At 31.0% G+C, this 24289-nt stretch overlaps 1 protein-coding gene and 1 long non-coding RNA gene across 3 annotated transcripts; one reads left to right on the top strand and one right to left on the bottom strand.

Moving 5' to 3' along the window:
- Window positions 1–6502: 6502 nt before the first annotated feature.
- Window positions 6503–9866, bottom strand: LOC101496859 (uncharacterized). Of its 2 annotated transcripts, XR_012161464.1 has the most exons (5): window positions 9850–9866; window positions 8937–9541; window positions 8403–8536; window positions 7112–7221; window positions 6503–6954 (listed from the first exon to the last, which is right to left on the bottom strand). It is a non-coding gene; the product is annotated as an uncharacterized lncRNA (long non-coding RNA). The 2 variants fall into 2 exon arrangements; XR_190521.4 differs by lacking the exon at window positions 9850–9866 and having other exon boundaries at window positions 8937–9670.
- Window positions 9867–21630: 11764 nt separating this feature from the next.
- LOC140919062 (uncharacterized) lies at window positions 21631–22830 on the top strand. Its single transcript, XM_073364574.1, has 2 exons — window positions 21631–22191; window positions 22801–22830. The coding sequence occupies exons 1-2, from the start codon at window positions 21631–21633 to the stop codon at window positions 22828–22830; spliced, it is 591 nt and encodes a 196-aa protein (XP_073220675.1).
- The last annotated feature ends 1459 nt before the right edge of the window (window positions 22831–24289 follow it).

Here is a 24289-nt window from a genome sequence, read left to right as displayed (position 1 = left end):
TAAATCATTTTATAACAATAAAATGATTTATGAGTATTTGAATTTATGAGTATAATATATCGTGAGATGAACGGAAAAATTATATTTTTCAACGATTCATCTGAGACTTGCTACATACGACAATAGTCATTTGAGTGATAAATTAATTAATGTACAAATATAAAAATTATGAGATTAAAATGTGGAATAGAAATATTTATAAGGTGTTGGTTGATTTAATTTCATTAAATGTGTGATATTTGATATTATTGTGATATTGGATGTCGAATGAATTTTGTGCAAATGTTTGATTAGACGAGTTTATGTGAAGTGATAATTGAAGTAGCAATGTCAATTACAAAAAAATGGGAGGTTTAAATTGTAATTCCCTTTTTGTAATTAATTTCCATATTAAAAAATGTTAACTCAAGAATAATATTCTTGGTTTGATAAACAATAAAAGAAAACGTTCATTCGTTAGTAATATAACAATAAAACTACACGATGTGGTCAGTGCTAAGTAAGTGATAAATAAATGGAGATAAGGGAAAAAAAATTCACACAACAATATATTTTGGTTCACTCAAAGTGGGTTACATCCAGTTCTCATAATTTGTGGGATTTTTCACTCAAGTGTTTCAGAACGTAGAATGTTCTCATTCACATATTTTCTCTTGATCACACCTTGATCAATTATAATCTTCACCTTTCAACATATAAAAGATTTTTACAATTACCTTTCAGCCTTGAAATGATTTTTACAAACATACTCGATCTAACATAAAAGATAGACTTGAGTTACAAATAATGTGTATGATAAACGTGTTTGGGATCTTGAAATTTCTCAACACTTGTTTGAGATAAATGAGATACAAATCCAATATATGATGATCCAAATATATAGTGAAGAGAGTTGAAGTTTACTTGAAGATTTTTTGACTTGTTATTACTTGAACAAGTGTTGGTAGATTTGTAAATTGAACTCTTGTCTTCATCTTCCAATTGATCTTTAATTTATAGATGATAAAATGCTTTGAATATTCAGTTTAAACTAAATATAGTCGTTGAACACACTTCCCAAGTGTTAAATATATTTTACAGCAATTAAACATATGTTTATATTGTTGTCCGGAACGTTCTTGACAATCAAAGAACGTTAGAATATTGTAAGTACATTGTACTTGTGTCCTTGCTCAAAACTCATCAATTTGGATATCAATGTTGAGGCTGTTTTCCTCTTTTTGGCATGCAACTCGATTTTTGGGCTTCACAATTGATTTGAGCAGTCTTGATACTATTTAAATTGTAGTTTGGACTGTGGAAAATGATCTATTTTAATTATGTATTTAAAAGAGAATAACTATAATGTTCTTTTGTAAAATCAGAACATTATTCATTTATGTTTTGTATGAGTGACTGAATTTGACAGCTGTTATGTGTCATGCTTTTCTGCTTTGTGCGCAAGCAACTTTTGTAAAATCAGAACATTATTCATTTATGTTTTGTATGAGTGACTGAATTTGACAGCTGTTATGTGTCATGCTTTTCTGCTTTGTGCGCAAGCAACTTTTTGCAGAGATGTAGTGCTTTATTTGTCCAAGTTGTACTTGCTTATCTTAGCCATCAACTTTGGAGATTAATCTTGTTTTTTATTCTTGTACATTGCTTTACTTTTGTTAATCATTTTCTATTTGAATCTGTCCAAAATAATCTTGAGTATATAATTATGTTCCTTCGTAATGAATACTGGTGATTTTCAATATAGATTGATGTTTTATTGTAGCCCGGAACGATCTTAAATTACAACAGATTTTGTTCTTTGTAAACTAGAACATTCTTGCATTAAAGCTGTGAAAACTAGAACAATCTTGCTTTATCATATTTCAGTTTTTAATAAACTAGAATGATTTTTCGTTTTTCAGACTGCTCTTTTTTTAATAAAACAAAATGATCTTCGTTTTTGAAACATCTGTTTTTAATAAACTAAAATGATCTTCGGTTTTCCCGAATGATCTTATCATCAATTTCCAATTTAGTTAGGATATGATTTTCTTTGATTTATATCAATTTGATCACTTTCTTCTTCAAGATGTAATAATCATTCTCTTGAATGAATGATATATGATATATTCTTTTTGAGATTCTTTCATTATTGAGTAGATACTTATGCACTTTTGATGATGTGAATGACTTCTTGCTTGTTCACTTATGCAATTCATCTTTCTTAAATAAAACTCAAGTGCAATCATTAGTAGACCATCATTTATTTCATAAGGTTTGTTGTCTTTAAAACATACATCGAAAAAGTTTTTACTGCAATAATCTTCCCCTTTTTGATGATTACAAACCTTTTGAATGAAACTTCAGTTTTATGGATGAATATAAAAAAATTGCAAGAATGTTCATAGATATGTAAATAAACTCCCCCTAAACACATGCAAGAGTTTAATTCTTAACATTCTAATTAAACTCCCGCTAAACATATGCAATAGTTTAATTCTTAACATTTTTCATTAATTACTTTCATCTTGTATCCATCATACTCCCTTTTGGAATCTATCAAAGAAGTTGGGGAATAAAAATGAAGTACACATGCAGGGAGCAATAGTAGAAATATATTACACATAGTAATCATGTGGTTGATAAATGTTTTTAGTCAATAATGTAAGATGATCAATAATCATTTTAATCAATATTGCAATCAAGATATGGATAATGATAACAAAAGCAATATGACATAATTATATAAAGCATTTTAACACACTTGAAAAATGGTCAATGAATATATATTCTTTTCGTTTTTAGAAAAAAGCAATGAGTTGACTTTAGTTTTAAGAAAAAAAATATTTTTTTTTAAAACTCCCCTGAATATTATGAAATTAATATTCATTAATATTTTAAAGTTCCATAACACAAGTAAGTTGCCTTTTTTCTCTTTATCCTCTTTCACAAGAGGCAAAATTTTAATTTGAACATGATAATGAGCGCATATAGGGAAGCAAAATAAAATGAATGTGACATCATGTCAAATATAATTTCTCTCTTTATGAAAATATTCTTATGCTAATAATGTTTGTAATTTTCAAAAACTAATTTTTTAAATGGATGAAAAATATGCCAAGAGATTTGATCACATTAAAAAATTGTTTTTTCACAACATTTTTGCAAACACACAAATTAACAATAAGACACATGTTCAAACTTATTTTCATTAGTAAGTACGTATGAGACTTTTTGATTGTTGCTATTTCTATCTATTATACTTAAAATAAATTTAAACACTTGAGATCAATTTTCACAAAAGAAGTATGCAACAAATAAGACTCATTTGCAAATGCATATATTAATATGCCTCAAAATGCTCACATCAATTTTTGACTTCGTGCCATAATCTTTTTGGATTAGTTTTGAATTTTAAAGCAAAAAGAGTCACAAATTATTTTCATGAAGATCAAACATATATTCTCTTATTGAAATCCTTCAAAAATAAATTCTAAACAAGGATATATATTTACAATATGTTGAAGAAAGATGTTTTTCAAAAGCCACATTATAAAACTCAATTTTTTTTTTGAAAAGTCATATTCAAAATATCATACTCAAGCATCAACCAATGTATAAGTTATTCAATATATGCAAAATAATTGAAGAACATGATAGAAAATGCTTTTAAAGATATAAAGAGGTGAATTTGTACAAAATGATGTTAGTTCATTTAACATGATAATTTAAAAGATGTTATTGTGCAAAGTGTATGAAAAAAAATAGAACACATGAAAAATGATTTCAGCATAGAAGGGTACTATCTAGACATGGTACCACACCTAGAATCTTCAGATGGCTCGGGGAATTTCTTAGACAAAATCCAAGTACATCCATACAACATATAGTCAACTAAGAGAGCATAAATCCAAACAAAAGACTAATTATACAAATTCAAACCAATATAGAAGGGTGTCACGACCCTCACAAGAATCACATCAAATCACGCGTCTCTCTAAATGATACCACCTACAACAAACTAAATTGTTAGTATGTTTGTAATTGTTCTTCTTTAGTAGATTCTAGCCGATGATTTTCATTCTTATGATTAATGTCATGACATAGAAATAATCCGAATTATTCTTTTGATTTGGTTTTATAAAACTTTATGAACTTAATATATTACTGAATTAATGGACTACTAGTGAGACAAAGACAAATGATTTGTCGAAGAATTTAAATAAGTTGGATTTAATTAAAACAAGTATATTAATGCTAACATTCATGTTTATGTGTTGATGAACTAAAGCATATTAATATAAGGGACTTGAACTTAAAAAAAATATAAGGGTTTTCTTCATCAAAATAAATAAATAATATAAGTTTTTCAAAGGATTTATCCAATTTTTCTTGTTCTGGAATCCAAAAATAAGTACATTATTGAGCATAAATTGATTTTCGATTTTGCACAACTAATCAAAATCAATATAATATATTAAAACAAATTTTCAAATTATTATATTGACACATCACACCCTTATATGCATGTAATATTAATTATATCACATAATTTAATAATATGATGTGACACATCTATAGCGCATTCATTTATCTCCATTTTAATATATATATTTGTCTATATCTCTATGATTAAAAAACCAGTAATAAAAAATATAACTCTCATTCTTACCTACAAACAATCCAATGAGATTTAAATTAAAATAAATAAATAAATATTGAAATAAACAAATCCATTTAAATTAGCAAGCCTTTGAAAAAAAAATATTATAAGATGTTTAAAAAAAATAAAAATGTTAAGTTATAAATTAAATATTATAAAAGTATAATATACAATTGGTGTACATTTTTTACTTATTAGTATTTGGGTACATATTCTAGTTTTTTCAATACAAAATAATTTATTTTATTTTGGTACTACACAATATTCATCTATATAATTGTTCATTATATATATATATATCATTGCTAACATACACATACATTCTATTTCTTATAGGAAAATAATATTCTATAATTATTGAAAGTTTAGAACAAAATAAAATATCTATAAACAATCACCATATTTTTAAGAGTAAAAATCACTTGTATTTTATTACAAACTTTTTCATTTCATTTGTTCTTTTTTTATAAAGTCAACTTACAAATATTGGAATTGTTCTAGTTAAATTGATACATCATAAATATCACATTTAAATATTGAAATAAACAAATCCATTTAAATTAGCAAGCCTTTGAAAAAAAATAACATTAAAAGATGTTTAAAATAAAAATAAAAATGTTAAGTTATAAATTAAATATTATCAAAGTATAATATACAATTGGTGTACATTTTTTTCTTATTAGTATTCGGATACATATTCTATTTTTTCAATACAAAATAATTTATTTTATTTTGGTACAACAAATTATTCATCTATATAAATTGTTCATGATAACAAAGACATTCACTAGACTTATAGGTTAGACGAAGAATAAATCAGAGATAAAGTACTTTTATATATATATATATATATATATATATATATATATCAATGCTAACAAACACATACATTTTATTTCTTATAGAAAAATAATTTTCTATAATTATTGAATGTTTAGAAAAAAATAAAATATATATATAAACAATCACCATATTTTTTTAACTATATTTTTAAGAGTAAAAATCTCTTGTATTTTATTACAAACTTTTCCATTTCATTTGTTCTTTTCTTATAAAGTCACATACAAATATTGAAATTTTTCTAGTTAAATTGATACATCATAAATATCACCTTTAATTTAATTTAATTTTTTTCAAATTACACCCATGCAATATTTATATATATATTCAAACGTAAGCGAATATTAGATAATTTTTAGTTTCACATCGTTAACATAGCATGAAATAAAACAGTTTATATAATGAGTGCCAATAGGAATGGTCACGACCTCCATCATTATAGGTTGATATTTTCACATTTGATTTTTAATTACATACCTTATTTAAAATTCCTAATCTCAATTATGTTAATCAAACTACATTTGGAGTATGCTTGATTGTGATTAAAGATATTTGAATTAAATTATGTATTTGGTTTTGACGAACCTTAAAATAGATAAAATCTCCAAATTATAAGCCCTAATTGTTTTGTTTCTTAATAATTTCAAATTTTTAACTAATACTCCTAATAATAATAATTTGTTTTAGATTATCAGAAAGAAAAAAAGTTATGTTAAAAAAACATTTTGGGTTTGATTTACATTTGTACAATAGCTCCATGTGAATCACTCTAATGAAAAATGCTAGGTAGTCTTCATACTAGATAGCATTACACTAACATATTGATTTTACTATTATCAGTTTTCTGCATTTTGGACTGAATGTGTTTAATAAACTTTCAGCAATATATAGAAAAACGTAAATAGATTTATCAAAAGTGAAGCTAAGGGAAGAGATGGTAGGGTAATTGAAATGGGATACTGATTCTTCAGACTAATGACACAATAACTTTTGTAAAACATGAATTGATGATTCAAGGCAAAAGTCGAAACAGGTAAGAATCTCCATTCAAAAAAATTTGGACTTTATCCAATAATTTTACTTTAATGTCTCTACCTTCAACGCCACCATTCAAATGTCACTCCTCCAACGCATTTAAAAAACTTTGTTAGATCTATTATATTAGACCCGTTCTAACAAACATTTTTTTCTAAAAAAAAACTTCTCCAAAATTAACCACAAAATTAGAAAAACGGGCACAAATTCTTCAATTCACGCTTTTCGTGAACTCTTCACTCCCTCCCTGAAGCGAGAACTTTTCAGCGCCATGCATTTTCCTCCTTCCATCACCGTGCGAATGTGTCGTTGACGGTGCTCCGAGTACGTTTTTCACTACCTCCCTCACGTGCGAATTCTTCGGCACCGATGACGAGTACGTTTTCCTGCTTCCGTGCCGGTGACGAGTCTACATTTTCTGCTTCCGTGTACAGTATCTTCCAAAGACTTTGTGTTAGAGTCAATTGCAGTTTGTTAAAAACTATATATTCTGCTCTGACTCTAACTAACACTATCATGAATGCTCTCTCAGTTTCTATACTTGTAATACTAAGATCTTCTAAAAACTCCAGAGAATTTTTGTTTAGAAGTTACCTGTTTAAGCCAAAATCCTTTAGATTCTTTGTCTCCCCACAGAAAATAGAGCAAATGCCAACATTTTGAAGTCTCTTTCGTAGCTCTAGAAACAATACACGACCAAAGCCCTGCAACATATTAATTAAGAAACCTTATTTGAAGGAGTAAATTACAGTTATTTATGGAGAGCACCTAAAGATACATGCAAAAAGACAACAAATGACATGAGTAGGAGGAACATTCAGAAAAGACTTAAAATTTCATATACATAGCTGCAACTCAAAGTAATTGAAATGCACATAAGACTTCTTTAAGAAACATAATCTTGGAGTTGACGCGAAAAATTCAAATAACTCACAAAACATTGGAGCACTTGGAAACAAGACCACCAAGTAAGTTTTCACTATACTCGCTTGCACTAACACTGTTTACTGAGAATTCTTATCATGAAGGTATCTAATTAACTTCATTATAAGCTAGAAAAACAAGCAAATTACAATTAGAACTAAACAGTTTTGTTGAATACCAGCACTATTATAGTGTAGCAGAATTTAAACAAAACGCTATTGTTCTGCGATATGCTGTTTAGTAGAAAATATTGTCAAATAGCGGCTATAGCACTGTTATAATGGAATTTGAACAAATCCTTATTCTCTGCGATCAGCAATTGATAACACCGGAACTAAAGCAGAAGCTTTATATAAAATCTTGTAAACAAAATCAAAAGAAGGTTACACTGACTAACCATTGCAAGTTTATTTCTTGAAACTAACTCCAGGTATGACATTTTCAACTAAACTCATCAAAAGGAATACCATTTGCAAATTCTTCAATCGGAGGAAGTTTACCAACTTAGAAAATCTCCACTCTTCTCTAACACTTCATGCTCATTAAAATATAAACTTCCACATACACATAAAAGGATGCTTATAATAAAGGCATTCTATATAAACGAGAGCTACATGAATAACAACAGTGCTGAACTTCAGTAATCACTATACAAACATATAAAAAAATAAAGCAACAAAAAGAGAGATAAGTATTGATAGTTCCATGCTACCAATTATAGAATAATCAAATGCATCAGAATCAACACAAGTCATTCAATTCTCAGCTTTAACATCAACACAAGTCATTCAATTCTCAACTTTAAACCCTTACATAGATCATAGATGCAATAAAGCCAAGATTTGTGTTGATGAAAAACTACAAAAAAACAAACTATGGGAACAAAAATAGTTCCTTCTTTTATTGTTTGACTGGTTATATTTTTTTTTTTAAAGAAATTGACCAAATAAGTAACACTTACAGTAGCGAAACCAGACCGGCTCTCTCCGAAAGTTTCGACCTCATCAGGGAAATTCTGATCCTACTCCTCCAAAACATGCTCTCACGCAAATTACTCCCCAAACAGAAAATGCTAAGTTGGACTAAAAGCAAATTCTGAAAATTATGTGAATACCACAGAATGAAAACAAAAATCATACACCTACCTAATAAAAATCAAGAAACTGAAACAACCTTTAAAGCACCAAAATTTGCTTTGGAGATCTAATTCTTTGCAATACAGTTGTTCAAACTATCTCCATAAACTCATCTGGATTCTTATTAACATCAATTAAACTAAACCCAACAATTAAATTCAAATAAAAAAAAGAGCATAATTTGGGGATTTTGTCTATCTTAGGGTTTTACAAAACCAAATGGATAACTGAATCCAAAACACTTTAATGACAATCAAACATACTGTAAATGTAATTTGATTATCAGAGTTGAAATTTAAACAAGCTGTGCAATTAAGGTTTGAACAACCAAAAACCAAATTTGAAAATACGATACCAACCTATATGACGGTCGTGTGTTTTGACGACGACGTTCTGGACACGGAAGCGACCCAGTTGAAAGAAGCGGTCCAGAGAGAGGGTTTAGGGTTACGTTTCTTCACCGGAAAACGAACGGAATCAAAAAGACAACGCAAAAAAAGGGATTGTAATCTGACGGTCATGATTCATCCGCCAGATTTAGGTTCCTGTCTCTCTGTTCAAGTAAGGTCGTGAGTGTTCTTCCTTGCAATGGTTATATAAATACTTGAGTTTTGCTATGTGTTAACGATGTGGGACTAGCACTCTGGTGTGGGCTGGGTCTGGGCCTAACATTAATTTTCTTCATAAGTGTTGATATTTTCAACTACTTCCATAATTGTACAGAGAAGAAAGTGTTATGAATTTTGATGCTTCCTATCTAAATGGAAGTGTCTTACGATCCTCAGCGAGGAGAACTTATTGCGCCAGAGCTCCTCAATGCAATCGAACAATCTCTCTCTCCCGACTACGCTTGTTCGCGGTGGTGCTTGGATGAGCTACTCGTCATCCTCCGATCTCGGTCCCAATTCGGTCGCCATGTTTTCCCGTCTTCTACAATCTCGGTCCCAATTCGTCATCCTCCGATCTAGACATGGTAGCGAAAAAGTAGAAAAAAATAATTTCAGCATATAACCCATGAACAATGATATAGTCAAATATCAATCACTCTTTGTAAAAAAAACAGTATCAATCACATGTTATTTACACAAACACAATTTCTAATTAAAACTTAAATAAAGTTATATATGCAAGTAACTCAAGACATTAATTAATCATGAGCATACATTAGACATAACATGAAAACTATTTGAGATTAGATATCATGGAAAGAAGTTAAGATATATACAGTTCCGAACTAATAGCACAAAAATTTATGTGCAATGTAAATTTTACCTTCGATGTATACTACAAATGACAAAAATATATTTTTCACATTTTAGTTTAATTTTTTGGTTTTGGTTTGACACCTTTTTTAAGATGTTTGGAGCATCCTTTATTAATAAACTATTTATTTTCTAGATGCTCACAAACATACCTACAAAATATTTAAGTAGGATTTATAGGTCCCAATTCTCATTAATTCCTTTAGGGGTGGTAGTGACATTGTTACATATAGGAATTTATTCCAATCTTTATTTAGGAACTTCATGCTTCCCCAATGTGGCATATGGCAATAGTATGACCTTCTTTGCAAAAACAGTGACAAGTAATATAAGGGCCATGAAACTTGTTTTTGTTATTGTAAAACTTCTTATAAGGGTTTTTGAAATTTTTGCTATAAGGCCTATTGAAAGGTTTTCTATATTTTTTTTCATGTGGCCTATTAAAAGATTTTTTCCTCATTAGCAAGTTCCATGTTCTCATTTGTAAAATGTGCCAATTTAGCTTTCAGAGAAATCCTTTTTTTTTCTTCCTATATTCTCATAATTTATACAAATAGCATAATTCATATTCAACTATTACATTCTCTAGTTTCTACAAAAGACACTTTAGGCACTTCATGAGAAGCTTGGAGGGCTCTTTCTATATTTGAAAATTTTGATTCCATGGAGAGAATAAAATTTCTTTGGGATACTACAATTCTAGTACTTGCCTTTTTAGATTCTTTATGAAGCTCCTCAAATGCATTTTGTAGCTTATCATAAATAGGTAAATCATCAGATTCATCGGAATCACAATTACTTAACTCACAATATTCATGCATGTGGGCCATGAGACATAAGTTTGAGTTTTTGTTGCTTGTTCAATATCTTCCCATGTTGTGTAGGATCTTTGACCATTTCCTTCTAATATTGACTTTGATGGACATTTTTCTTTCTTCATTGCAAGACTTGGACACTCATGCTTTATGTGGCCACCTTTGCCACATTTAAAGCAAGTTCAGAGCTTGAATCTTTCTTACTCTGTTTTCAAAACTTGCTCAAAAACTTGTCATTATGACTTAATCCTTCGCTTGATATACTAGTTGTATTGCTTTTCAAACAAGCTCACCACTTTCACAATCTTCCTCACTTTCACTACTATCCGATTGTAGTTCCATATTGTCCTTGGAGATGCGTCCTTGAGAGCTATACAGTTTTTTTTTCCCTTTTCTTGTTCTTCTCTTTATCCTTGTAGCAGTGTCTATAGATGACATTTTAATATATTTCAAAACCCTAAAGGAGCATGTTGAACATCTTCAAACTATACTGCAAATACCCTAAAGGAGATGAAATATTATATGCTAAGCCTAGTAAATGTGAGTTTTGGATGTTAGAGGTGAAGTTTTTAAGCCCTTTAATTTCTTAGGGAGAAGTGGTAGTGGATCCCTTCAAGGTAGAGACAATATGAGAATGAGAACAACCTAAGAATGTAACTGAAGTTGTGAGCTTTTTAGGATTAGCATGATATTATCGTAGATTCATTAGAAAATTCTCTCAAATTGCTCTTCCTTTGACAAAGTTAACAAGAAAGGATTACCCTTTTGTGTGGGATCATGAGTGGGAGAAAAACTTTCAAACACTCATAACCCAACTAACCACAACCTCTGTACTAGCCATTCCATACCCAACCTTAGGATTTGAGGTGTATTGTGATGCATCATTAAAGGGCCTATGTTGTGTACTAATGTAGAATAGTCAAGTAGTGGCTTATGTCTCACGACAACTAAAACCACATGAAGGGAACTACCCTACTCATGATTAAGAATTGGTTACCATAGTGTTTGCCCTGAAAATCTAGAGACATCATCTGTATGGAGTGTATTTTGATGTCTTTGGTGATCATAAGAGTTTGAAGTACCTTATTGATCAGGCGGAACTTAATATAAGTCAACGTAGTTGGGTAAATTTTTTAAAGGACTATGAATTTTGTTAGAACCAGGATGGTTTGGAGAACAATTCATTATCTTGTTTTGATGATTACAAAAGGTATTTTATGAGAACAATTTAATGCATTAATAGTTAATTTGAGTGTGCAAAAAAGCTAGAGGAAGTGCCCAAGGGGTCGAATTGTGTTTGACTAAACTTTTTCATTATTTGATAAAACTAGTCCAGAGTTGGTGATTTACTTGGAGTATAAGCAATAACAAAAATAAGGAGTGCAAGAATAAAGTGACACAAATCTTCTTCACATTGATCAAAGATTTTCTTCAATTATAAATCTGAATCAAATCTTATTTTAGATTTTCTTCAATTTATAAATCTATATCAAATCTTATTTTAGATTTTTTTCAATTATAAATTTGAATCAAATCTTATTTTAGATTTTCTTGAAAAACATGAATCGTCTTTCATACTCTTTGAAGTCAAATATATTGTTCTCATTAAATTTATTATCATCAAAACTATAAGTATAAAACTAATTTGGTTCCAATAGTTGGGACACACACTTACTTTTGGTGGAGTTTGCTTATAAGACCAGTTATCATGCTAAGCATATGTATGGCATATTATGAGGCATTGTATGGGCGTAAATATAGGACTCATATGTGTTGGTCAGAGGTAGGGGATAAGAGAATTTTAGGGTCTGGTATAATGATAATAGCCCATAGTAAACAAAATAGCTATTATGACCATAGGAGAAAACCCTTAGAGTTTGATGAAGGTGACCATATTTTTCTCAGAGTTACCCCTATTGTTAGCATTGGAAGAGTGTTGAAAGTCCAAAAGCTCAGCCCTCGTTTTCTTGGACCCTTCCAGATCTTATAGAGGATAGGTTCCACAACCTATAGACTAGCATAACCACCCTGTTTGTCAAGTTTGCATGATGTTTTTTATGTTTCACAACTCAAAAAATATATTTCAGATCCTTACCTGATTTTGAGCTATGAATCCCTTCAATTGAAACCCAACAACACTTATAATCCAGTGCCAATTCAGATTATTGATAGAAGCATGAAAGCATTAAGGATCAAGGCCATTCCCTTAATGAAGATTGTTTGAGGAAGATTATCACCCGAGGAAACACCCTTGAAGTTGATATGTTGAAGGAGTATCCTTATCTCTTCCAATAAATAAATTCTCAAATTTTGAGGACAAAATTTTCTTAAGGGGGGCATAATGTAATAGCCCACTTAATTATAATTTGTTGAAATAAATATTTACTTAAACTATTAACATATTAATTTAGAAATAATGAATTTTAGTTTATATAGGAATGGGCAAGAGGTAATATGGGAAATGTCCAAGGGTCAAAAAGGGAAATTTCCACTCATTTATTTTACTTATTTTATTTCTTGGAAAAATTTCCTAATTTTCCTTTTTTCCCATAACTGAAGACTGAAAGAGCACCCAAAATGATATTGTTCATCATCCTTTCCAATTCTCCATTTTCCCATTCTCTTCAAAATCTTCCAAAAAAGTAAAAATTCACCTAAGTCCCTCAGACTTTCCCATAAGCTTTTCATGCAAGATCCTACATCTCTATCTTCAAGAATCAACCAAGAACAATACCATATAGAAAGCAAAAAATTGGAACAAAGCACTAGGATTGAGGAAAACTAAGGACCACCATATTACATATCTCCCCAATCAGCTCGAAAACAAAAGGATAATTCTTAAAATTGTGAGTTCCTTTTTAGAACTGCTTTCGCACGCTCATGTGGGTTATAGGTTCAAATTCCATTTTTATTTTTATGATTAAACTGATTTTCCTTGTTTAGTTATGGGTTTTCTTAAAATATGAGAGTGGAAGAACTATAAATTTTAGCATGTAAGAAATGTTTTGTGATACCGCATGTATGTGCCTCTAAAATCATGCATTAAGAATATGTGATGTTCAAGATATGTTAAGAATTCAAGGAATAAAGTAGATCATGATGGGTGAAATATGGGGCTAATTGGTTTCCAACTTCATCGTATGTCGTTATGCCTCTGATTCTTTTGTTTTTTTATTTTGCCTCTGATTTCTCTTCTCTATTTCTGAGCAGTTTTGGTAACAGCCCGACCTCAGTTATCGACATTGTTATTCATGATCTTCTCGCTCCATCTTCCACCCAGTTAGGAATTAGCCAGTTTTTGCCTTTCGTGGAAATCGAACCTGATACCTAGGGGATAAGTACTGCAGTTCTGGTCATGTTGCCTTTAATCTAAGTTCCTCTGATTATGCTGCCTTTGGGAAGAATTTGTTCTGGTCATGCTGCCTTTGATTCAAGTACTTATGATTATGTTGCCTCTGATCAGAACATGCTTCTGGTCATGCTACCTTTGATCCAAGTTCCTTTGATTGTGCTGCCTCTGGTCCAAACTCCTTGATCAAACTGCGTACCTAAGTCACTATTTTTAATCAAACAATTACTTAATTAAGACTTTCTTTGAGGGATGATTGAAGTTAATTTATCTTCTAGATATGTATTAACATATTGAGTTTGATTAAGTGGATGTATTAGATGTGTCGAAGAAATGTGCATTGCATACATGATATTTTGTATGCATTGTATTCATCAAATCATGACATGCATGGTCCAAGTACACGGTAATACATTTGAGGATTGTTTTAGACATTAAACAATGGATAAAGGACGAACAAATTGTGGCCAGACCAACTTTACCAAGAGATCTCAACTATCTTGGCGACCCACATGAAGATAATTGAGAAACTTTTTCGTACTCTAAGGAAAAGAAAGAGGACATGTTATGTTTCTATACTTGAAGGAAAAAAAAGGGATTTATGTCATGTTTCCATTCTTAAAGGAAAATAAGAAAATGTTATTTTACATGTTTTTCGTGACACCCTAAACCGCAAAATAATATATAATAACTTATACCATATTTTTATAAAATATTTGAAGTGGATAAATAAAAACTCTTTTAGAGGAAAAAGAAACTTTTACAAGTTATTTAGAATATCACATTTCTTCAAATACACATGGAACACTTTAAACTTTTATCCTCCTATAAAACAATGTGATCTTCATAAACTTGATTTAACTAGAATTTCTTAATTTAATTCCAAAAATTTATTAGTACTTATAACATTTTCATACTAAAATTCATTTTTAATTAAATAAAAAAAAATACTACTTTTGACTCTAATTTCTTGTATCACCTAGTAGAGCGGGACTTCTCCCAAACTTAAACTTCAAGATTCATTAACTTGTAATAAATGCAATTTTGCAAACGCATGGTCAAACCAGTCACACAAAAACAAGGAAGGAGGTGAGTTTCAAAATTATGTTGATAATTTAATATAAGTATGAAGAACACACAATTAATCATAATGAAACCATATCATCGCACAAACATTCCTCAAGAAAAGTATCACATTACAAAGTCAAAATCACTCTAGGAAAATCAATACATTTCACTATAACATTAAATCATCTAAGAGAAATTATTATTGCATATGATACATATTAATCACAACAAAACAATCACAAGAAAATGCAATGATATGATGAGCTTAGACTCTACTTCACAATATGATACCATTATAACTCTAAAGTATTTAGTTAGGAGATTTGATACTATGTCACCATCCCAATAGAAGGACAATTCAAATTGTCCATGTCCTCATAGATTCCCTCAACTCAATCTGAGACACATATACGCGATAGTCGAGGTAAACGTGTGTTGCATGCTAGCTCCCAAAGTTTGGAGTGCTACCTCCAAGTCACCTAAGAATTCTTCACCCGAATACCACAAAGGTCTAACAATCTTGCCTTAAAGCTCAATAGCAGACCACTACGATCATGCTCATTTGTTGTTATTTCCCCGAAATCACTAGACTTGTGAGACCTACATATATGATGACAAAATAATATCCACATAAAAAATTGATAAAATCTATTTTCTCCCCTCGTTGGCCTATGATACTAGATTAAGAGCATCATCTCAAGCACAAATTAGAATCATCACTATTTCATCAACTATGGGGTTACTTCTATATTCTCATCACAAAAATTATAACATCGCTATCGATAGTCATATATCATCATCATAATCGTCACATAAACTCATCACAAATTTATAACATCACTATCATCAATCATACACCATCATCACATAAATTTATCACGATGCATTAATCTTTTATCATCACATCACATAAACTTATATCATACAATGCATCTATCTTTTATTATCACATCACAAAAACTCGTCTAATCAAACATATGCACAAAATTCATTCGACTCAATGTCACAATAATATCAAATACCACACATTTAGCGAAATTAAATCGATCAACACCTTATAAATATTTCTATTCCATAGTTTAATCTCACAATTTTCTTATTTTCACACTAATTAATTTATCCCTCAAAGGGCAACTGCCATACGTAGCGAGCCCTAGATGAATCGTTGTAAAATATAGTTTTCTCGTTCATCTCACAATATATTGTACTCATTAATTCAAACGTTCTCTCACCCCTTACCTTCTTTCATTATTTTCACAAGCAAATACAAATCCACGAGCAAAAATTATTTTTTTCTTTGACTTCTTGTCCTTCAATCGATTTAACTCGACATTTTATGGGTAAACATCGTAAATAAATGATGAGAGCACATTATAAAATGGTCAATCTAGTCTTTCAACCCGCAATCGAAACAACCACCCATGACCAAATCAAAAATTCTAACCATCGCCTTTAAGCCTCGATTATGGTCGTTGTGGTTTTGTTTGAAACAATGGAGACCGGTTATGTGATCTACACGTCGAGAGCTTCGTTCTACAATGTTCATTTCTGAATTTTGGCAAAATTCGTGAAAACTCGTTGTTGTCAGCGTTATGGTAAGTGTTTTTCGACGAACCTCGTGTTCAATGTTCATTGTGTTTCAATTGTTCATGTTAATTAAAGTTCGACATTATTGTGCTTTTTATTTTGAATTCCAGCATTGTTGTTGTTATCCGTAAGCGTTGTTTCGAGTCGTTCGTATGCCTTCCGATTATTATGGACTCGTCGTCAAATAATTGTATCTCAAGATTTTTATTGCTATTGTGTTGCTGAATCTTGTTATTGTATGAGATCGTCAAAGCAGGTAAGGGGTGAGAGGAGGTTCGATTTTATGTGTATAAAATAAAGTGGGATGAACGAGAATGCCGTAATTCTCAGAGATTCATTCGGGACTTACTACGTACAGTCGAACTCTATTGAGTAATAATAATTAATTTAATAACATATGAATGGTAATAGTGAGGACTAAAATATAATTTAGAAACCAATAGAATTATTGTGAAATAATTTATATTAAGATTGCTTGTTATTTGATTTTATGAATGATATATGAATGCTATGTATAGAGTGCTCCTGTCTATGTGATTGAAATTGTGATATTACTTGAATGTATCACTTGTTAATTTCTTATTATGTGGTTGATAAGACTAGATTGTGCATTGTGAGTGGTGTAGATTAAATATTGAGAATTTATTGAGATTGACTGATGTATGTGTGTGTGCGTGTGTATATATATGATTGAACATCTTTCATTCGTAAATATTTCTCATGCTTGTGATAATATAACTACTTGCGTGTTCCCCTTGTTTATTTTAAACTATTACATGTTTTCGAAGCTCGCCCCTCGTTGCTTGTGTTCGGTGCTTGCGATAGCACAGTTATTTCAGGTTACCAGTTGGTGATTAATGCTATGATAGGTGACACTGAGTGGGAGTAATTCGTCATGTTTTGTTGAGTTACAGACTAATTTATGTTTTTGCAAATTTGATCGATCAATAGTGTTATTTTTTATCTTTTATTCAGAGGTAGAAATTAGTTGTCTCTAAGTTTAGAACGTGTTTTTATGTCATAATTATTTATTTAATAAACCTCAACTATATTCGATATTACACAATTTTTAAGTGAGAATTTTTATGCAAGCGTTTTGTGTAAGTGTGAGTGTGACGTTCTAAACCTTATAGTTATAACGAAAATTTGTATATTCTATTTCGGAACCGCTGCGAATGTCTTTCAAAACTAATGCATTTTACTTTCTATTTCAATTTGGGTTTAGGGTGTCACAAGAGCCAATTTGAATTGTTTGTCAACTTGCGTGGTGGCATAGTATCAAGTCTCTTAACCAAGTACTTTAGAGTTAGAATGGTACCAATGAAAGAGGAGGATTCTAGAGTATAAGAGCATGCATAACATTACTTGATTTGTGTGTTGACTTACTTGACGTTGTGGATTGTATCAATGTTTTACCTTGATTATTATTGTTAATTGTGATTTAATATGATACGGTGTTTAATTAATATTTTACGTGTTCTTCTCAATTATTTTATATTATTATATATTTTCGAAACTCACCTCTCGTTGCTTGTGTTTGGCACTTGTGATAGCGTAGTTATTTCAAGTTATCAATTGATAATCCATGCTCTGATAGGTGATACTAGGTGAGAGTAATTTGTTGTGTTTTATCGAGTTATGAACTAAGTTTTATTTCGTAAACTCTAGCGATCAATTGTGTAATATTTGATCTTTTATTCAAAGATAAAAATTAATTGTCTCTAAGTTTTGAGCGTTTTTCTGTCAACTATATTCGATGTTAAAGGATTTTTAATTAAGAAAATTTATGCAAAGGTCTTATGTAAGTGTGAGTGTGACGTCCTGAGTCTTATATTTTAAAAGGAATTTTTTTTTATAGTCTAGTACATTTTACTTTTTATTTCAATTTGGGTTTAAGGTGTCACAATATACCCATTTACAAAGGCAATTTCAACATCCCTTTGAAATACTGTAATGTTATTGTAAGCAAAAACGAAGAATATGATACTATTTGTCTCAAACCTAGCCACTGGAGCAAATGTATCACTGTAATCGATACCTTCTTGTTGATTGTAATCTTGTGTAACCAGTCTGGCTTTGTTCCTGACAACTTCTCCTTTTTCATTTAACTTATTTCTAAAAACCCATTTGGTTCCAATAATATTTGTCTTTGGTTTGGGTCCTAGATCCCAAACATCATTGCTTTTAAATTCATTCAACTCTTCTTGTATTGCAAGGATCCATCCATCATCTTCTAGTGTTTCATCAATAGACCAATTGATGATAGTAGACCAAACAAGGATGGGAAGACTTGCACTTCCATCCAATTATGACTTCTGGGTTATTTTGATGACCTTTAACTTGGTTAGATTCATCTTCCGATGTTTTGTCAACTTCCTCTGATTTACTTGCATCCTCTGATTTTTTGGGTTCTTCTGATTTGTCTGCATCTACTTCCCTTGGTTCTAGTAAATATACAGTATCCTCAACTTGCTTTGACTTTTTAAGGTCAAGATGTTTGTCATCAAATTTAACATGTATTGACTCCTTCACAGTTTGAGTTTCCCTATTGAACGCTTTATAAGCTTTGGATCTTTAGAGTATCCAAGGAAGGTATACTTTAGTGACCAGGGATCAAACTTGTTAAAGTTGTCTTTAGTATTTAACATATAACAAATACAACCAAATTGCTTAAAGTAAGAGATATTAGGACTTTTATCCTTCCACAATTCATATGGTGTTTTATTCAATATTGACCTAATTAAAATTCTATTATGAATATAGCATGCAGTGTTAATTGCCTCTACCCAAAAATATTTTGTAACATTCATCTCGTTTAACATGGTTCTATCAATTTCTTGAAGGGAACTATTTTTCTTTCTACAACTTAATTTTGTTGTGTTGTTCTAAGAGAAGAGAAGTTATGTGAGATTCCACTCTCATCACAAAAACTTTCAAAGAACTTGTTTTCAAATTCACCTCCATGAACACTTTTAATTGTTATAATCCTAATATATTTTTTATTCATTACTTGATTGAAAAATGCAATAAACAGTTGGTGGCAGTCATCTTTATTTCTTAAGAATTTTACCCAAGTCCACCTAGTGTAATCACTTACTATTACAAAGTCATAATTCTTACCATTTACCGAGGTTGTTTTCACTGGCCCAAAGGGATCTAAATGCATGAGCTCAATGGGTTTGACAAGCTTCACACACAATTTCAATTTGGTAGCTAAGCTTAGGTAGACCTCTAACAAGTTAAAGCTTATTTAATTTTGAGATTAATCTTAGGTTTGCATTACCTAACCTTTTGTGCCAAATTAATGTGTCTTCGTTTACTGACATGTGACACCTAACATCTGTTGAGAAAAACTCTATATTTAAAGTTTTGATGAAAATAAACAAAGGTTAATTAAGAAAGTTAATTATGATTCTAAAATGTTATGTTAATTTAACATGTGTTTTTGAGTGGATTTAATTAAGAACAGAATCAAGCAAAACAGAAAAGACAGCAACAAGATCATTCTGCATCAAAACAAAGAATGATCTCCAGCTTCAACAATTGTCCATCACAGCATATTGGTCAAACTTTTTCTATCTCTTTAACAAAGAGTCTGCCCTGGAAATTATTCATATCTAATTAGTACATGGCAAGGAACAAGTAGGATTCATCCAAACTCAAAAAGGCTATTTGGTCTCAAAGATCAAAGGACTCAAAGACAGACAAAAGTCATAACAGTTTGCAAACTCCAAAAATCAAATGTCAAGAAAGTTCGATCAATCTTGACATATGACAAGAAAATTGCAAAGGAAATCCAGAACGATTAAAACGGGAACTCCAGAATGATTATTGAAGCTCAGGAAAGTTCAAACTGACAAACCAAGAACGTTAATCATTCTCCGTTTTCTACACAATAACAGCAGCACTGCATCTTCTCTAATTTAGGCTGTAATTCATCTCCAACATTCTCTAGCTACACTCAAGACTCAAGACAGAGAATGTACCATCCAAGATCAATGAAGAAACGTCAAGAGTACTTTCTAAAAAGGACATAACTGCTTTAAATGCTAAACCAATAAAGTCAAAAAGCTATTTCAAAGAAGGATCATTTTTATTCTGAAATAATGTTTCAGTCAAAAAAGCAGAGCCTCTCCAACAGCTCTTGTACCTTCATTCAGTGCCTCTACAACCTATAAATAGAAGGTCAATATCCCGATTCAAAGCAAGAAATTCAAGTGCTTGGAAATCCATATATCAATCACATACATACTTAAAATTTTGCAAAACAGAGGCAATCATACATTCTGATTTCTGCGAAACAGATGCTGGTTCATACTCATCTATTAGTTTGCGCAATTATCATTAGATCCTTTGTAAAGAATCAATTCTCAAACAAGAGTTGAGAAATCTCAGATTCTGTCAAAACAATCAAATTGTAAAAACTCAAACTATAATAGTTTCTTTATAGTTTGTTTTAAGATTACATCCTATCAAGGTTAGATAGGTGATGGTATTTATTTCTGGGTGGAAAGTAATAGAGGTTAAAATAGATCAAGGTTGATCTAGATTAGGTGTTGTAAGATCAAGAAGGCTCTTTGTTTTAAACACTTAGTGGAAAATCTCATTGTGTGAGGACTGGACGTAACCCATGTTGGGTGAACCAGGATAAAATATTTGTGTGGTATTCTCTATCCTATCTCTTTATTTATCATACTGAATTAATTAACTAAAGTAAAACATAAGCTGATTTTTGATTTTCAACTAATCAAGGAACGTTCTCTGTTTTATAACAAAAACCAAGAACGTTCTCTGTTTTCTGTTTTCATAACCAAGATCAATCTTGAGTTTTAACAGGAATTTTTAAAAGGTGCATTTACAATTCAAACCCCCTTTCTTGTAAATCGACATTGTTACTTCAATTGGCATCAGAGCTCAGTCTCTAGAAAGTTCAAAAAACACCTAACAAGTGTTAGAGAAAAGATCTAGAAGAATGTCGAAAGCAAAATACATTGTTGAAGGAGGATCCTCAAACAGACCACCATTCTTTGATGGATCAGACTATTACTTTTGGAAAAACAAAATACAGTTGTTCTTAAAATCTCAAGACACAAGAATGTGGCGCATCATTACAGATGGAGATTTCACACCAAGGGTTGATCAAAATGATTCAAACTCTGCCCTGAAAAAAGAAGTAGACTGGACAGCAGATGATAAAGCTAAGGTACTTTTAAATTCTAAAGCTCAGTTATTCTTATCATGTGCTTTAAGCAGGGAAGAAAGTGAAAGGGTAGATGAATGCACAACTGCAAAAGAAGTTTGGGATACATTACAGACTCATCATGAAGGAACAAGACATGTCAAAGAAAACGGAATAGACATTGGTATAAGGAAATTCGAACTATTCGAAATGCAAGAAGGGGAAACTATTGATGAAATGTACTCAAGATTCACTACAATAGTAAACGAAATGCGTTCTCTTGGCAAAGCTTACACAGTACAAGAAAGAGTAAGAAAAATCATGAGGTGCCGTCCAATTATTTGGAGACCAATGGTAACAGCTATAAGTCAAGCTAAGAACCTTGAATCACTGCCTCTGGAAGAATTAATTGGAACATTAAGAGCACATGAAGTACTGCTGCAAGAAGACAAACCAGTCAAGAAAGGAAAGACAATTGCACTAAAAGCTTCTCAAGACAAAAACACAGTACAATTAGAGAAAGAAACGGAAGAAAATGAACAGGAAAAGGTTGATGAAATTGCGCTTCTCACTAGAAGAATACAAAGAATGATGAGAAGAAGAGATCAAATCAAGAAGGGATTTCAAAACAAAATTCCTAAAATAGAGGTTGACAAGAGTCAAGTTACATGCTTTGGATGCAACAAATTAGGACACTACAAAGCAGAATGTCCCTCAAACAGAAATCCACCAAAACGATTTCCCTTCAAAAAGAAATCAATGATGGCAACTTGGGACGATTCAGAAGAATCAGAAACTGAAGAGGAAGAAGAAGCCAACATATGTTTGATGGCAAAAACAGAGGAAGAAGAGGTTGGTTTTCCAAATACAAAGAGAAAGCCTTGGTTCTTGGACAATGGCTGTTCAAGGCACATGACAGGAGATAACTGTTTCATAACCTTCATCAAGAAGGATGGTGGTTAGGTCACTTTTGGAAATGATGATCAAGCTTAAATTAAAGGTAATGGAACCATTGGTAAGACAAACTCTGCTCAAATAAATGATGTCCAATATGTGGAAGGTTTAAAACACAATTTACTAAGCATAAGTCAGCTATGTGACAATGGATGCGAAGTCGTCTTTAAGCCAAAGGTATGTGAAATCAAGAAAGCTAAAACTGGAGAAATTATGTTTTCTGGAAAACGAAAGAAAAATTTATATGTTTTATATCTTGAAGAATTACCTGATGAATCATGCTTTATATCAATCAATAAAGATAAATGGATTTGGCATAAAAGGGCTGGACATATTAATATGAAAACTATTTCAAAAATCTCCAAACTCGATCTTGTTAGAGGCTTACCAAAACTTAATTTTGAGAAAGATAAAATATGTGAAGCTTGTGCCAAAGGTAAGCAAGTCAAAAGTAGCTTTCATACAAAAGATTTTGTAACAACAAATAGAACTCTTGAACTACTTCACATAGATTTATTTGGGCCTGTCAAAACAACAAGTCTAGGAGGAATGAAATATGGTTTTGTTATTGTTGATGATTTCTCAAGATTTACATGAGTTTTGTTTTTAAAACAAAAAGATGATGCCTTTGAAGCATTCAAAACATTTTGTAAAAAAGTTCAAAATGAAAAAGATTCCAGCATCATCTCTGTAAGGAGTCATCATGGAGGAGAATTCATCAATGCTTCATTCAAAAACTTTTTTGATGAACTTGGTATATCTCACAATCTTTCATGTGCAAGAACTCCACAACAAAATGGAGTTGTTGAAAGAAAGAATAGAACACTACAACAAATGGCAAGAACTATTTTAGAAGAATCAAATGTTGAAAGATACTTTTGGGCTGAAGCCATAAACACATCTTGCTACATCTTAAACCGTGTATCCATCAGAAAAATCATCAACAAAACTCCATACGAAATCTGGAAAAACAAAAAACCAAACATCTCTTACTTTCACATCTTTGGGTGTTATTGTTACATTTTAAACAACAAAGATCTTATTGCAAAATTTGATGCAAAATTTGACAAAGCAATCTTTCTTGGATACTCAACCGAATCTAAAGGTTATAGAGTGTTCAATTTGAGAACTAATGTTGTTGAAATAGTATGCATATATTGTTTGATGAGTTTGATGACTTAGACATAAGTAAAAAGGATGAGGAAGAAGAAGCTCCAATTGAAACACAACAGCAAAACAATTTGCAGAAAACAGAGATTGATAAACAATCTTCGTTTCATTCTCAACCAAAAAGCTGGAAAACAATTGAAGAACATCCTTAAACCCAGATTATTGGAGACACGACTGATGGAATCAGAACCAGAAAATCATTCAAGAATGATGAAGACAGCATGGCAATGATATCTCATATTGAACCAAAATCAATCCAAGATGCAATTACTGATCAATCTTGGGTAAATGCCATGAAGGAAGAACTACTGCAGTTTGAGAAAAATGA

The sequence above is a fragment of the Cicer arietinum genome, chromosome 8 (genome assembly GCF_000331145.2).
Source record: "Cicer arietinum cultivar CDC Frontier isolate Library 1 chromosome 8, Cicar.CDCFrontier_v2.0, whole genome shotgun sequence".
Lineage (NCBI taxonomy): Eukaryota > Viridiplantae > Streptophyta > Magnoliopsida > Fabales > Fabaceae > Cicer > Cicer arietinum.
This window is presented reverse-complemented; position numbering and strand designations above follow the sequence as displayed.